At 49.4% G+C, this 14483-nt stretch overlaps 5 protein-coding genes across 5 annotated transcripts; 3 read left to right on the top strand and 2 right to left on the bottom strand.

The window, feature by feature from the left end:
• Positions 1–45: 45 nt before the first annotated feature.
• Z518_00311 (uncharacterized protein) lies at positions 46–389 on the top strand (the record flags this gene model as incomplete). The annotated part of the gene is made up of 2 exons (XM_013420914.1): positions 46–151; positions 214–389. The coding sequence occupies 2 exons, from the start codon at positions 46–48 to the stop codon at positions 387–389; spliced, it is 282 nt and encodes a 93-aa protein (XP_013276368.1).
• Positions 390–2331: 1942 nt separating this feature from the next.
• On the bottom strand, positions 2332–3432 carry Z518_00310 (uncharacterized protein; the record flags this gene model as incomplete). The annotated part of the gene is made up of 3 exons (XM_013420913.1): positions 2332–3198; positions 3257–3339; positions 3390–3432. 3 exons carry the CDS (start codon positions 3430–3432, stop codon positions 2332–2334), a joined length of 993 nt encoding a protein of 330 aa, XP_013276367.1.
• A 1159-nt stretch (positions 3433–4591) lies between these two features.
• On the top strand, positions 4592–5592 carry Z518_00309 (uncharacterized protein; the record flags this gene model as incomplete). Its single annotated transcript, XM_013420912.1, has 2 exons — positions 4592–5382; positions 5439–5592. The coding sequence occupies 2 exons, from the start codon at positions 4592–4594 to the stop codon at positions 5590–5592; spliced, it is 945 nt and encodes a 314-aa protein (XP_013276366.1).
• A 4030-nt stretch (positions 5593–9622) lies between these two features.
• Z518_00308 (uncharacterized protein) lies at positions 9623–12519 on the top strand (the record flags this gene model as incomplete). Its single annotated transcript, XM_013420911.1, has 2 exons — positions 9623–9718; positions 9769–12519. The coding sequence occupies 2 exons, from the start codon at positions 9623–9625 to the stop codon at positions 12517–12519; spliced, it is 2847 nt and encodes a 948-aa protein (XP_013276365.1).
• Positions 12520–13341: 822 nt separating this feature from the next.
• On the bottom strand, positions 13342–14483 carry Z518_00307 (uncharacterized protein; the record flags this gene model as incomplete). Its single annotated transcript, XM_013420910.1, has 3 exons — positions 13342–14083; positions 14144–14331; positions 14388–14483. 3 exons carry the CDS (start codon positions 14481–14483, stop codon positions 13342–13344), a joined length of 1026 nt encoding a protein of 341 aa, XP_013276364.1.

Genomic DNA, 14483 nt, shown 5'->3' with positions numbered 1-14483 from the left:
ACCTATCAAGGAGCCCAAGTCTCTAAGGTGCAACACGACAGAATCATGTCTTATATCGAGGATGGTAGGAGAAGCGTCGCCAAGTTGTTGCACGGTGTTACCAGATATGGCTCTAGAGGGTACTTCATTAAGCCAACTATTTTTTACGGATGTACGAAACCCCAGCTCTTGACTGCCTTACGTCTGATTTCAGGGCTAATTGATCTTGAGCAGACTACAGAAGACATGAAGATTGTGCAAGAGGAGATTTTTGGGCCGGAGTGGCAATCTCCAAATTCAGCACTGAGGACGATGTGGTTAAGAAATGCAACGACACTCAGTATGGTTTAGCCGCCGTGCTGTTTACTGAGAACGTGAGACATGCGCACATCGTCGCACGCAAGCTTTAGGCTGGCATGGTCTGGATTAACTCATCGGGCGACTCTCACTACGGCATCCCATTCGAAGGATATAAATCTTCTGGCATTGGCCGTGAACTGGGTAAGTATACACTGGACGCTTACACTCAGTCGAAAGCACTTCATGTCAACCTGGGCACGGAGTTGTGAGAGCTTCGTCGATTGGCACGAGATCCATCCTAAGTCCTTTCCACGCATGGTGCATTTCACTCCGTCGGGATGAGATTTGTAGTTTGTATGTTAGGATGAAAAAAATTCCAGGCAGTCTTGCCCATCGTAGGACACTCTTTACCACAGGAGAGTGAGCACGCTCAAAAGAGTTTTGCCGCCCATATGCAAAGCTTGCCCCTGCATTCGGGGCCCCGGGCTTGCTTCACAATGAGTAGAAATCGTCAAATCATTCTGCTTACGCTCCTGCAATGAAATCCTATATGATTCCCTGAAATATGCCGCTTCTCAATGCTTCCAAAACCACTCGCTGTTATATCTGGTGCAGGGAGAGACGGAAGGGAAGAAGTGAATACCGTCATGGCAAAGAGAGTTTGACTACTATAGCCAGTTGTCGTCGTCTATTCGTACATGGCGGTTCCCTGAGAGGTTGTATAGAGGGGGGGCAGGAAGAAGTAATCGCTCCAGTGGGCTAGCCCCAACTGTTGATTTATGGAGGACTTGTCCTATTTCGAGGGAGTCCAAGAGACCGCCAGACTATATGGTTATCTACGCGTGTACGGTGCGTACATCCCTTTCCCAGGGTCTTTACAAGCCTTGATGCCGCCGAATATCACAATCTGAAGTAGCGCCCGCCACTGGAATGAACTCAATAGCATTGTTTAGGACTATGGGATTATCTCTCCTTCGTAGGCGACACGTGCAGTGGCATTGACAGTGGTGGTCCAGTTTGAAGCAGCTGCAGCATCTTCCAGACCCTGGACAGAGTGGATGAACGTATTAAGTGGCTCGGATGATTTTCGATACGTTTATCCACTAGTCTTAAACGACCCGAGGAGACTAGCGTCGTGTTCATGAGGTTGAGAAAACGCATTTCACTGGTGTTTTTGGAGGGCCGAATAGCTGAATTCCCTGAGACATAGCGTGCAACGATATATCTCTTCGGCGAGCTTTGTAGCCAAATGATTCTGACTTCCTCACTAGGGACATAGGAGTTTGCTGAGCTGGCCCGGCTGGAGCATTTTCTGACTGCTTCCGTTGATTGTCACCTTCTGGGAAATACGATATGTCGTTGGAAGGTGCTTCGGGGCCGTCGAGAGACGCAATGTTCTTCACATCGACCTCTGAGCTGGGCTAAGATTAGCCGAAATTCTGGTTCTTATGCAGAATCGAGGCAGTGGATTCGGCCAAGTCTTTCGTCGCTAATAATCACAGCAGAAAGCTGGTATTTGCAACATAAGAGCCGGACATTCACGCCTACACATTCATTTCTTCACAGATATGGCCCATCCATTGCTAGATTGTGTGTAGATTCACGGTAGAAATATTATCACTTGATGAAGATTAGAAATCAAGAGACATGCGACAGGAGAAATTGAAGCTGGTTCGGGCAAAAATATGGACAGCAAAGGGCGTTTTCCGTCTCGATTTCCACAGAGGACATTTCTCGCCTCTTTTCCCCAGGTTAGGTTGAAGTTGTCTGGAACCTTACCATATCTTCTTTTGCAACGAGTTGCAGTCCCTCATCGGCTGTCATATATATGTACCAGTCCCTTCCTGTACATCTCGACAGTCGCTCCGAAAGATGATCTTCGAACCAAAACTCGATGAAGGGGCTTGTTGAATAACTGACATCTCACTTACAAGGGATTGATAGGTTGCTTCCTGTCCATAATATTTTAGAAGTCTTGCGTCTAGCTCTTCGCTCTGTCTGGAAATCTACACCCCAAGCGTGGAACCCAAACCACATGTTGTACATATACCATCATAGCTTACTCTGAGACTGATAAACTTTCCGGTTTCGTTCAATCGTTTCGGCGGCTTCCTTTTCAATTCTAGACAAAAGTTCGGCGCATGTAGGAATATCATGGATCAATCCGATGACTTGACCGGCAGTCCAGACACCGTAGTCCTTGTCTCCGTTAAGGAAGACTTGGCGGCCCCGCTTGCCAGAGACAAAAGGTGCCACCTCCTCAAATTTCCCCGTCGTGCTGGTCTTTTCGATCTTGACAGCCTCCTCGGTGACCTTGTTCTTGAACAATCGGGACGTGTTCCTCCATCTTCGCAAGACCAGTTCAGTATCGTGTTCGGATGCGTCGACGATTGCTTGCTTGATATTGACGTGGATTGGTGCTTCCACAGTGCACATGAACCGGGTTCCCATGTTGATACCTTCAGCTCCAAGAGCGAGGGCGGCGGCTAGTCCCTGTCCATCGGCAAATCCACCCGAGGCGATGAAGGGGACCTTCAATGTCTGTCTCGCTCGTGACAGCAAGATGAAATTGGTGATATCTGATTCTCCCACATGGCCGGCACATTCGAATCCATCAATGGAAAGGAAATCGACTCCCAATTTCACCGCCGACTGAGCGTGTCGGATGGTGGTGCATTTGTGTAGAATAATGATTCCGGCAGCCTTCAACATTTTGATAACCGGGCCGGGAGAGTTTCCTGCGGTTTCTACCACTTTAATACCTTCATCAATAACCACTTGTGCATATTCGGTATAAGGAGGCGCATTCATCGTGGGAAGAAGGGTGATGTTGACCGCGAATGGGTTGCTGGTCATGTTTCTGCATCTTCGGATTTCCTGGCGCAGATCTTCCGGTGTTGGCTGAGTAAGAGCTGTGAGCTGCAAAGGAACAGTCAGCCTCGTTTCGCATGTGAAGTGCTGAGCCGAGCAGACTTACAATGCCTAGACCACCAGCGTTGGATACGGCAGATGCCATCTCAGCGTATCCAACCCATTGCATTCCACCTTGGACAACGGGTACTGTCGAGCTGTTAGAGAAGGTGCCTGCGATACCAGTATGTCGGCCGTACCTTTGATGCCGAGCCGGCGAGTGAGCTCGGTGTTGAATCCCATATTGGGCGAAATCGAGGCTGCAGTCCGGGGATGTCGGTATTGGTACTCAGCGGCGGTAGGGCCACGGTATCGGGGTTTTATGGGGCTCGGAGAGAAAGGGAGAGATAAATAGGAGAGGAGGAGAAATGTCAGGAAATAGATGAATAGATATAACAAAACATGCTACTGGTCTCACAACTCAAATGATGACCGAGGTGTTGCCATCATCAAATATCGAAAGCGCAGGATGAGGCGTTCCAATGCAGTGGAGATGTGCTGCAAGAGCCGGGGACCGAGGCAAAGAAGGCCGGAAGTCAGGCTCTTTTCCACTTTCTCAGTTCTTGACCAACTAATCACCTCATCACCAAGTCCCCATGTTGAAACCGGGTCCGCCTCGGGGACCCCCTACACCGCAATATTGTTAATCCGATCCGGAACGGAACCTGTGCCCCCTTGGGCCACTGAATTTCGACTGTCTTTTCGCTTCTTTTCAGTTCGCAAAGCAGAAGTCTCGTTGTGAGCAGATATTTTCCCTCGTCCCGATCTAGGCTGCAACATTTCATCCTGGGGCACGACTTCACGGCAACGAGACTATCATCGCGATATAAGTGTCCCAAGACTTATCGTGCTGGCGAGAGGCTCCCGGCCGTAAGCAACAAGGCCAAACAAACCATTGGTCCAACTTGCAGCCTCGCACAAAGGGCTGAATTAGGTCTAGGGCGTCCTTGGCTTTTTCCTGTCTCTGATATCAGTCCACAATCACGATTCCAGCAGCGATCAAACCGACCGGTTCGCCAATTTCATTCGACTGTTGCGCACCGGATATTTCGTCCAGGCTCCAACAATTTCGAACCGCATTGTTGGCTGTCGGGGGAAACGCTGCATATACTGCTGCACCCTCATCACGATTTGTATTCCATTGGTCTATCATCTTTATGTTTATCCTGCTCTGTTGCGCGAGGTTTCTTGGCTATATGTTTCGAACTAGCATCATGACCCTGTCCGTTTATGTTCCATATTCTTCTATATCTATTGCCATATTTATCCCAAAAAACATTTTCTTTTCTCCCATCAAACTTGCATAACCTTGATACAGCTTGACAACTAAGTCCAGCAACATCATCCGGACTTCTCTTCAATTTTTCCCTCTTGTTCCATCCTCCCCCCGAGACCAATCAAAATGGCTGTTGACCCGTCTCATGTCAACCCTCTCGACTGTGAAGAGGTCTCTGAACAATGTCCCGTCGAGGCCTCGATCTATGGCTACTATCCGATCCTTGAGTGGAACACTTTCTTCGTCGCCCTTTTCGGGGTGTGCTTCATTGTCCATGTCGTCCTCGGCTGGCGATTTCGCACTTGGACGTACATGCTAGCCATGACTTTAGCCTGTTTAGCCGCTTGCATAGGCTACATTGGACGATGCCTGATGCACAACAATCCCTTCAACATCACCGGCTTCCAGATCCAGATCTGCTGCTTGACCCTGTCACCCGCTCTGAATTCCGCCGCAATCTATCTGATCCTAAAGCATATCGTCTTACAATTTGGTCGGGAATGGTCAAGGATCCGACCTAAATACTACACGTGGGCATTCATTACGGCCGACCTCTTCGCGCTCGTCCTTCAAGCTGCCGGTGGTGCTATCGCCGCTACTGCTGGCGATGACGATAACTTCCGAGATGTTGGTGACAGGCTCATGATCACGGGTATTTCCTGGCAAGTCTTGACGCTCCTCATCTTCGAAGTTGCTACAACAGATTATATTATTCGACGACTAAGATCGCCTAAGCCGCTTTCAACACAGGCATTCTCTTTATTACACAACACGAAATTCCGAATCTTCATTGGTGCTTTCACAACTGCCTACATTTCCATTTTCATTCGGTGCGTTTACCGAATTGCCGAGATGGCAAATGGCTGGCGGAATCCCATCATGCAGAATCAACCACTGTTCATTGGAATCGAAAGCTGGTAAGTCACACCATCTGCCTACTCGCACTATCAAACTGGCTGACGCAAGACTTTAGCTTGGTTGCACTCGCGACCGTTCTCCAGACCTTGGCCCACCCTGGATACTTCTTCCCAGCCCTTGCGGATTACAGAAAGACCAAGCGAGCGAACAGAGTACAAGAAGAGATGGCCCGTGATGAGAGCGTTGAGCAGAAAGCCGTTGTTGTCTAGAATACGACTTCCGACGTTGGCATACTGGGCCTGATTTGAGAAATGTATGATGAGGTCAGTGGGGTTTTACCATCGCTCAGCTTTTGGATATCCAGCACCCTAGTTTCAGGATTGTCATTGAAATACAGGAAAGCGAAGATACGCTGGTCCAACTTCTTTTTGTATTTCGCAAAGCCCCCGTCCAACATTAAAAAGCAAATGAAGCACACGTCTAATGTATCTTACCGAGTTGTATATTTGAGGAGGATATTTATATGCAATACGCCTTTCCCTACAGGAAGCTGCTTTGGGTGCCTCGATTGACCTTTCCCCCATAATTCTAAAACCAGAAGAGGAAGAAGGCGACGATGAATGACAAAGACACAATGGCTAAGATGACTGTGTCTCGGTATTTCAATATGATAGCGTCGCCTGTCGATACCGTAGTCGAAGCACTAGCCGTCGCAGAGTATGCTCTCCGGGATAAGAATATCAAACAGCCATCCGTGCCACTGTTGCTGGCGTAGACTCTTTTCCCGTCCAAATACCTCAATTTGGCTCGATTCCCAGTTGTAGATCTGTAAATGGGATTCTTGGCCATCGATGGTGGTGGACCTCCACAACTCGAATTGTCGGCTGAATCGAGTGCACTGACACACTACCTCATGACACAGAAAAAAAAGGAATAATATGCTAAAGAACATTTGGAAATACCGAAGGTAGAGAGAACAAAGTAGCAGCGGAAGAGACCACTATCAGAAGGACGAGATTGAGGATACTACAAAGTTTGGGATTGCATTTATTCATTGGAAGCGGAAAAAAGCAATTCCGCCCGTCATGAAATATGTACTTTTTGGAAGCTACGTTGTCAGCGGATGACATGAGGGACCAAGGAGGCATGCATAAAGCGTATACCAGATTGATACATGATCTAAGTTTCCGTGTATGTCACAAATTAAAATGAGTTGAATGAAGACTACACCATTACTACGAACCAGGAGTATGCCGTTGGCAAGCACCGAACTATGACTGTCTCGCTATCTCTTGTTTTCGGGTGGCAGAAAAGAGAGTAGAGATCGAGTAAAGATTGTTCAGTCCTGGAACGTCACAAGGCGCATTCGATATCAGGAGGCTTCGCACAACTTTTGACATCTCCTTAGAGTAGTGCGACGTGTTCACGACTAACAACTTAAACATCTGGCCCAGGACTCAGGCTGTGTTGTCAAATTACGGGTCCAAATTGAGATGTATTGAATGCTCTATCCTTCCGCAACCAGTCCCGCCAGGTTGCTGGTATTTATACATGCTTGGTTGACCTCTTTTCTTCTCCTATTCCTCCCCTATATCCTGCATAGTTGTGATAGCCCTATTCAAGTACAGGGATATTGCCCATTGTTCAACACCCGACAACGCTGGAGAACTTGTCCTATTTCGAAGGGCTCCATATCCAGGTGCTCCTTCAGAAGGTGAACACATGTGCTTCAGAGAGTGTCATGGCACAACCTGGAATCCCCTCGAACGGCCTTGGCAGGCCCACTGCGGCTGTCGAATAGCCTCGTGTGCCTGCGTGGTAGCCTTGCAGCATGACTGTACCGCTGGCTATAAGTATCTGGGATGGGTTTGCATTGCTTTCACGCTCTTTGTCTCTCGTCTTGTACTTTATATAGTGCATTGGATAGTAATATCATTGTCGGACCTCCACTCTCGTTCCCTCGTACGTCCCCACCCTGACAGAGAGAGAGAGAGAGAAGTCAAGGATAGCTGCTCAATCATAATGAGAGGTTCCTTGTCGAGTTCTTTCAGTCTTTCTTACCTATTCAGCAGGTTCAGATCAGTCCTGTGTTTGATGTTGTGTTGTTGTCTCTGGGCAACCATCAATGCTCTCCAGTAGCAGTACAAAGCCCTCATTAGAGCTTGAAGCAGATATCTTTGGAGTAGGCGCGATTGTATGAGGACAATCCAGCCCACTACGATCTGTAATGCTAAGACTTGAAGTGGTGACCTCCGGAGTAGGTGCGAATTTACATTATAACAGCGACCACTACGACTTGAACTGGAAACGTTGTCGGCTTTCCTAATTAGGTATACCGTCCTCTACTCATAGGCCATGAACTGGATCCGATAGAAGATATCGTCCGGCACAGGACACGGTGATCAACATCGCCTACATATGATCCATAGACTGGATCCGATTAGGGGGTCTGGTAGACAAAGGCGGCATTCTACCTATTCCTGGGTGGGCCATGGACTGGATCCGATGGGGTGGGCCAATCAGAGCAAAGGATTTGGTAGGTGTCAGATTATAGATTTTCCGGATTACGAGGGGTTGGCCAATCATGTGAATCCTTATGGGGCGCATGCATCCCCCGGAAACGATATCCGGGATCGACGATATCGACGACGACTTTATCGGTATCCGCCAAATACCGATATATCGACGATATGATCGACTAGTCCGGAGCATTGGAAGCTGTGGAAAATCCTTACCGATGCTTGAAGCAAGGCGGCCTAGAGTCAGACCGAGAGAAATATGGATGGGCCACCTACGCCACAGCTCAAGATTGCTTAGCTATGACTCAGGATAAACGAGCAGGTGTTTAGGTCTAGAAACGGAAGAGAAATTGGTTGAGATGAAGACTCGGGGTTGAATATGTCGGTACGTATCGGCGGAACTGGGATTGAGGACACTAAAGTTGTTATCGTGGTCACCGTATTTAATCGCTCCAGACTCAGGATTTTTGAGATAGTATACGTGATGTCTGAGACATGAGACTCACGGATCAAAGGAAGATCAAACCCAGTATCGGTCTGGATCACTCGAAGGCAGAGTGAATTCAAGGTCGTCTCTTGATAAGTCACGGGTGAGACTGGAATATAATGTCCACATTGGGTCTGCGAACATCCGTGCTTGTTGGAGTTGCCAGTGAAGGAGAAGTCGAGAGCTTGTTCGGTGCTCTGTCTGCGAATGCATTCTGGAATGACGGAAGAGGTTGGACAGACTATATTTGATGACTCAGCCGAGCTAGGGAGAACTGAAAGGGGCGTCGCTTACAATCAAAGCATTCGTTGTCACGTTCTGCTGTGGACATGATGTAGTCTGTTGTGAGAGTAATTTTCCATCTGCCTGGCAAACGGAGTATACAGATCCAGATAATCTGTCTTACGAAAGCTGTTGCGCGCATTTGAGTCCTAGAGCGATAAAGTTGACCGAAGCGAGACAAACTCAATCCCCTTTTCCTGCATGGTTCCTTCATTCTGAAATGTACTTGGGCGGACAGCGTTGGCCTCCTGGAGAATTTCGGGCAGAGATTGTCTCAATACGAAATGCCTCCCAGAGGAATCATTGGCGGCCAGAGAGTATCAAGTAGCAGGACACCCGATCCTTAAATTCCGGCGCTCCTCAGGCCGAATTGTTTCTTACATTCCACAATTCTCTGCTTTTGATCTGATGGTCCAGATTTCGAATTGGCCGCCCTGCAGCAGCTGGGGTCGAATATGAATTGGATGAATTTGAACCACTTCTGCTAAAAGGCTAAAGCTATCGCTAGAAATGCAGCTATTAAGGGATCTACGATGGGAAATAGAGAGGGGTCAGGGGCGGAGTTCAGCCTGACATGTGACTACACTTGGCGTTCACATGTCGCAGGGGTCGGGCATCTCCTGTCTCCCCATCAGACTCGACAATTCTTGGTCCATAACATTGATCAGTTACGCGGACTACAATATGAGGTCGCGGCATAGGGTTATATTCATCATTTGGAAGGATGAAATAAATGGAGAACTCATCAAGCCGGTACCATTGCGAGGGTGTATACAAGGCGGCGATACTCTCATTCCAAAGCAGGTTAGCCCCGTTCCGTAACCTAAGCCCTATCGACTTTGAAACTCCATGCGACTTGGTCACCTTACTGCCTGCGCGAATTGCCATGTAGCACAGAACGTCTTGAAATATCCCACGTTCATTTACCGCCAATTGATTGTTCTGCGCGCGCTCTCTTCTGCGCAGCATCCTTTTTATCTTTGATTCTGCCTGCAATGCCCGGCCTGCGCCATGGGGGCGTCGGAATCCAAGCTGGTCTTCAAGCAAGGCATCTTCAGACTATCCGAAGAGAGGAACATTCCAGCCAATGACCCATACTGGACAGGCGTACGTTTACGAAATTTTTGGTCCCTCAACTCATCGGCTGATAGTTTCAGTTTTGGGAACTTCCAGAATCCGTCGACGATGTCTTCAGCCTGTTCTCTCATAGCGACATTCGCAGAACACGAGACTCCGCTCTCGAGAACTTGGAAACCCTCATTTTAGCCGTGACTTCACGCCTCAATGTCTTGAAAAACCACCCATCGTTTCCAGACCCTGATCTTGCTCCGGAAAGAGATGCGTTGAATTGTATACGAGTCCTTACAAGGCTGCTACCCTACGTGTACGAGGCGGAAGAGCTGACAGAATGGGAGGAGAAGTTCTTCTGGGGCATGCGCCGCCGTCGAACTCGGAGAGCGCAGGTTGCAGGTGAAGTGCTGTTCGACGACAACCAGGGTGACGACACGGTGCCCAAGGATACCCAAGAGCAAGAGTTCGAGAATGCCAAACCGCTGGCCGAAGAACTCATCGATACCTTGACCGATCTCCTCTTCTACGCCGGTTTCACGATACCACATTTACCAAACGCGAAGGGCAAGGTGACGTACGCCATCTGGCAGAGCGGCGTGGGCTGCAAAACCTCTATCCCGACAAACAAAGAACTCGAGAGCAATCGATGCGAAGTACTGAGGCTCCTGTTGACGATGACCAGCAAGGCCATGTATATGCCTTCCGGGGTTCTCCCTGTCCAAGGAGTAAGGTCTATCACATACATTGCGACCTGTCCGGACAAACAGATCGTACTGTCGGTTCTGTGTTCTCTGATCAATACGACAATCAAAGCCAACACGTCCGCCTGGCGCATCCCATACGATCATGTTGTTCGCAGAGACTCGAAACAGACGCTCGTCATCTACAGTCTCCAATTCCTTCTCGTCCTCCTCCTGTATCCAGTTCCTGAGGGTGGAAATACTCCCGCGCCCAAAAATTTCTACCGACACTATCTGGGGCGATTGCACCGACCAGAAGATTTCCAATTCTTGGCCGATGGCATGACACGCGTCCTGAGCCAGCCGATGCAGGCGACCACGTCTTATTTGCCCGGAAGCCAAAAGTCGGTCAAATGGGCCCCGGAAATGATCATGTTCTTTTGGGAAGTTCTGCAATGCAATAAACGATTCCGAGCCTTCATTATCGAGTCAAACCGTGCCCACGACTTTATCATCCTGATGCTTTTCTATGCCATCGAGCACAAAACAGACACTTCCAAGCTCGGGATTGTGCGAATGTGTGTTTTCGTTCTCCAGACCATGAGCGTGGAATCGACGTTTGGAAAGAATCTCAACCAGAAGTTTGAGGCGCAGGAGACTTTACCCGCGTCTATCCGTTTAACCAACTTCAAAGGCACCTATGCCGACTTCCTCATCACATCCGTACACACTTTAATTACCGGCAGTAAAGGGAAACTGGACGCCATTTACCCAGCACTGCTGGCTATCATTAACAACATGGCAGCCTATGTGCAAAATTTGTCCTTGGTCACCAGCACTCGGCTTGTCCAGCTCCTGACCTCAATGTCGACGCCCAGTTTCCTTCTTGCCAATGAAACAAATCATTCTCTTCTCCAAGCACTTCTCGAATCCGTCAACACCATGATTGAGCATCAGTACACCTCCAACACCAATTTGATATACGCCCTGTGGCGTTCAAGGAGGCGGATCGAAGCCTTGAGGGCTTTTACGCTGGAAGGCGCTCAGGCAGAAATTGAGCGAGCTGCCCAGCGTCGCAAAGAGAATGCCCTCAATGACGTGAGTAGTGGTCTTTCTCGAACGTCCACCATGGAAACGCTAGTTTCGCCAACTCGTGGCGGGCCCATGTCTCCCAATGCAGAGAACGGGGTGGATGGGACGTTTGCCATTGGTGATTCGGATGATTCCGACAATGAAGAACCGCCCACTCCATCTCAATCAACACAATCGATGCGGACGTCACGTACTCCGTCGATCGCTTCATCATCGGTGGCCGAAGATCATGTTCCCGTTCAATTGTTGGGCATGTCGGAAAAAGCGAGGGGCAAGATGCCTGCGGGTACACCAACATTTTCTCGACAGAACAGCACAGCCAGTCTTTCAGCGACAACAACTTACACGGCCGGTCGTGGCTCATTCAGCCCGACGCCCGAATGGCTCGAGAGTTGGCTACCTGAACTCCCGCTACACACCGTGATCACCGTGATCAACGTCCTTTCAACACATCCACGGGCCTCACAAAGGTCCAATAACAGCAGTCGGGACGATACGGCGAACCCATCTTCTGTTCCGTCCTCTCGCCGTTCCTCCCTGGCCCATGACGACACCACAATCACCGACTTCCGCGCCCAGATACCCAACACAGCAAACCATCCTGCCATCGCCGCCGTTCTCTCTTCTCCCAGTCCTATTCGCGTTCATCTTTTCGAATGGTCTCCGCTCTCCCTCGGCTGGTACATGTCTGTCCTATGGTCTCTGATATACACCGCCGAAATGACCATCGCACCCGCGTCATCGACAGCAGCGACTTTGACGGGAAAAGGTGCCATGGCAGGACCTGCCGGAGTCTGGAACGGCACCAACGTCAAATTGTTCCAGGTCACTACTGAAGGGAAGCGTGAGGGCCCGAGCTTGTCACAGCCCAGAGGTGCCGTTGACGCAGTGGGTTCCAGACTCGTCCAAGGCGTCCAGGGATTGAATTTGGGTGGATTGGTGGGCAGAGTTGGTGGTGGAGGAAGTGGAGGTGGAAGAAGTCCGAGTTTCCAAGGCTCAGGACAAGGGCTAGGTCAGGCACAGAGTAATGGTGAGGCTAGGCCAGGGACAATGAGGGAAATTTGATGCTCCTCGAATTCCGACCTGTAGCGGGTTTTGAGTTAAAGCTTGGAGAGGCCAGGCCAGCTTGGCCCATTATAGAAAATGCGGATTTGTTTCATTTATGATATTACTTACATACCGCGTCCCTACTAGTATGAGTCGAACTTTTGGAGCAAACGTGGCGTGGCATGGCATGGCATCGAGTTTAGAAGGTGTGGAATCATGAGTATAGAAGTTGAAACATTAATGCTGCTACTTCCATACGTGTTTGATAGACGACGTGTTCCAATGATGTCTTCTTACCTCCATAGAGTGGACACTACCGGGAGTCCTTAATTAACATTCTGGAACGTTGTTTCATACTCAGCTCCCACGTGGATATAGCTGTTGGGGTTGGCGTTTGAGGCTTTTCAGCGCGGTCGGATCAACCTTCCCTCATTTGGTCTCGGGTCTCGCATCATTATGTATTGCAGCATTTCGAATCACCTGCCCTTTCATCCGCATCTGTCTCATAACTTGGAATGCAAACTAACTAATTGCCTTGGCCCTCCACTGATACGACAGCGCAATCGCTTGTAAGTGTTCAATGCACAAAGAACCAAAGATGACGATGCATTTCCGAAGGAGCGACACGTAGATAGTAAATATGCACACCTGACAGGGTGGGGGGAGGGGGGAAAGAAAGGCCTTTGGGCCAGAATGTTTGCATGTGAAATCTGTCCAAGTCTAAATATCAAAGAATTCTAGCTCGCGTGGTCTAGAAACCCGCAGGCTGAGAATGAAAATGCAAGCGGCCAAACCCTCGCTGCGTTATGCTGCTCCATGCAAAACAACATCTGCACAAGATCAAAATCCATAAGAATCGCTCTTGGGTAACTTCCTGCCCTTGTCGTACAGCCATTTGTAATTGAGGCCTGGGACGATCTGAGGACTTTTTGTCCCTGGTGTTGGAGATGTTGGTTCCAGGCCTTCTCGTCGCGTTCGTTCGCGCATGCTTTGTGATCGGCCTAGGCCGGGACCAGCACCAGTGCTGGCTCCGAATGAGCGGGTGCTTGCGCTAAAATCGACGTCGGGTATCTGAGAGGATGGAATGGCAGCTTTGTGGAAAAGAGGACTTGCGGATGGTGAAGGTGAGAAGGGCGAGCCGGATGCAGTTCGTCGGATGGAGTGTGATGGCGTAGGTGAGAAGCCAAGCGTATATCGAGACGTCGATAACGGGGAGGATGAATAGTGTGCAGAAATACTGCGGCGGTCGGTTGATAGCGGTGCAAAGCCATTCTGAGCGCTGCTCGGACTGCCCGTGCTTGAGAAAGACCCGGAACGTCGATAACGCGGTGGTGTGATATAGCCGGCGGCTGAGGGCGCTGAATTGGGCGTGGGTTGGATAGATGGATTGAGGCCCAGAAGGGAGCGTTGGGAGGGCGTTAATGGGATGTCTTGAATTTCATCTTTCTTGGAAATGTAGGGTATCACGGGACGGAGGAGAAGGATGATATTGGCACAGAGAATAATGCGGAGGATGGATAGGACGGTCGAGGATAAGTGGGAGGCATCGGCGACACCGATAGTGTTCAGAAGAGGTGTAATACTGCCATGCGATCAGAACGGTACAGCCCAAAACATTTCGAGTTATCTTTTGCAGACACACCTGCTGTAATATGCATCGGTGAAAACGAAAGAAAGGATCAAAGCCGCCGCATTTGTCAGAGCGCGCTTGACATTGCCGTTTGTAAGAGACGTAGCAGAGCTTCGCAGGAGAATTTCAGTTGTCCTTGGGTGTCTGAATTTTCCGGGAGAAGGAGAATATGTCGAGGGTTCAGTGGCCTTCGGAGTGGACTAGAAGGTGTCAATACTCTTGAGTTGTATCCGAAACACATTTCAACAAGGCTCACCACTTCGCGTGGAGCGATGTTTCGAGTCGATTGAATGACTGGTCCGTGGCTCGAGCTTGTGAAGGAGGGTACGATGGATGTTGCTGTCGCCGACAT

Source organism: Rhinocladiella mackenziei (assembly GCF_000835555.1).
Source record: "Rhinocladiella mackenziei CBS 650.93 unplaced genomic scaffold supercont1.1, whole genome shotgun sequence".
Classification (NCBI taxonomy): Eukaryota; Fungi; Ascomycota; class Eurotiomycetes; order Chaetothyriales; family Herpotrichiellaceae; genus Rhinocladiella; species Rhinocladiella mackenziei.
This window is presented reverse-complemented; position numbering and strand designations above follow the sequence as displayed.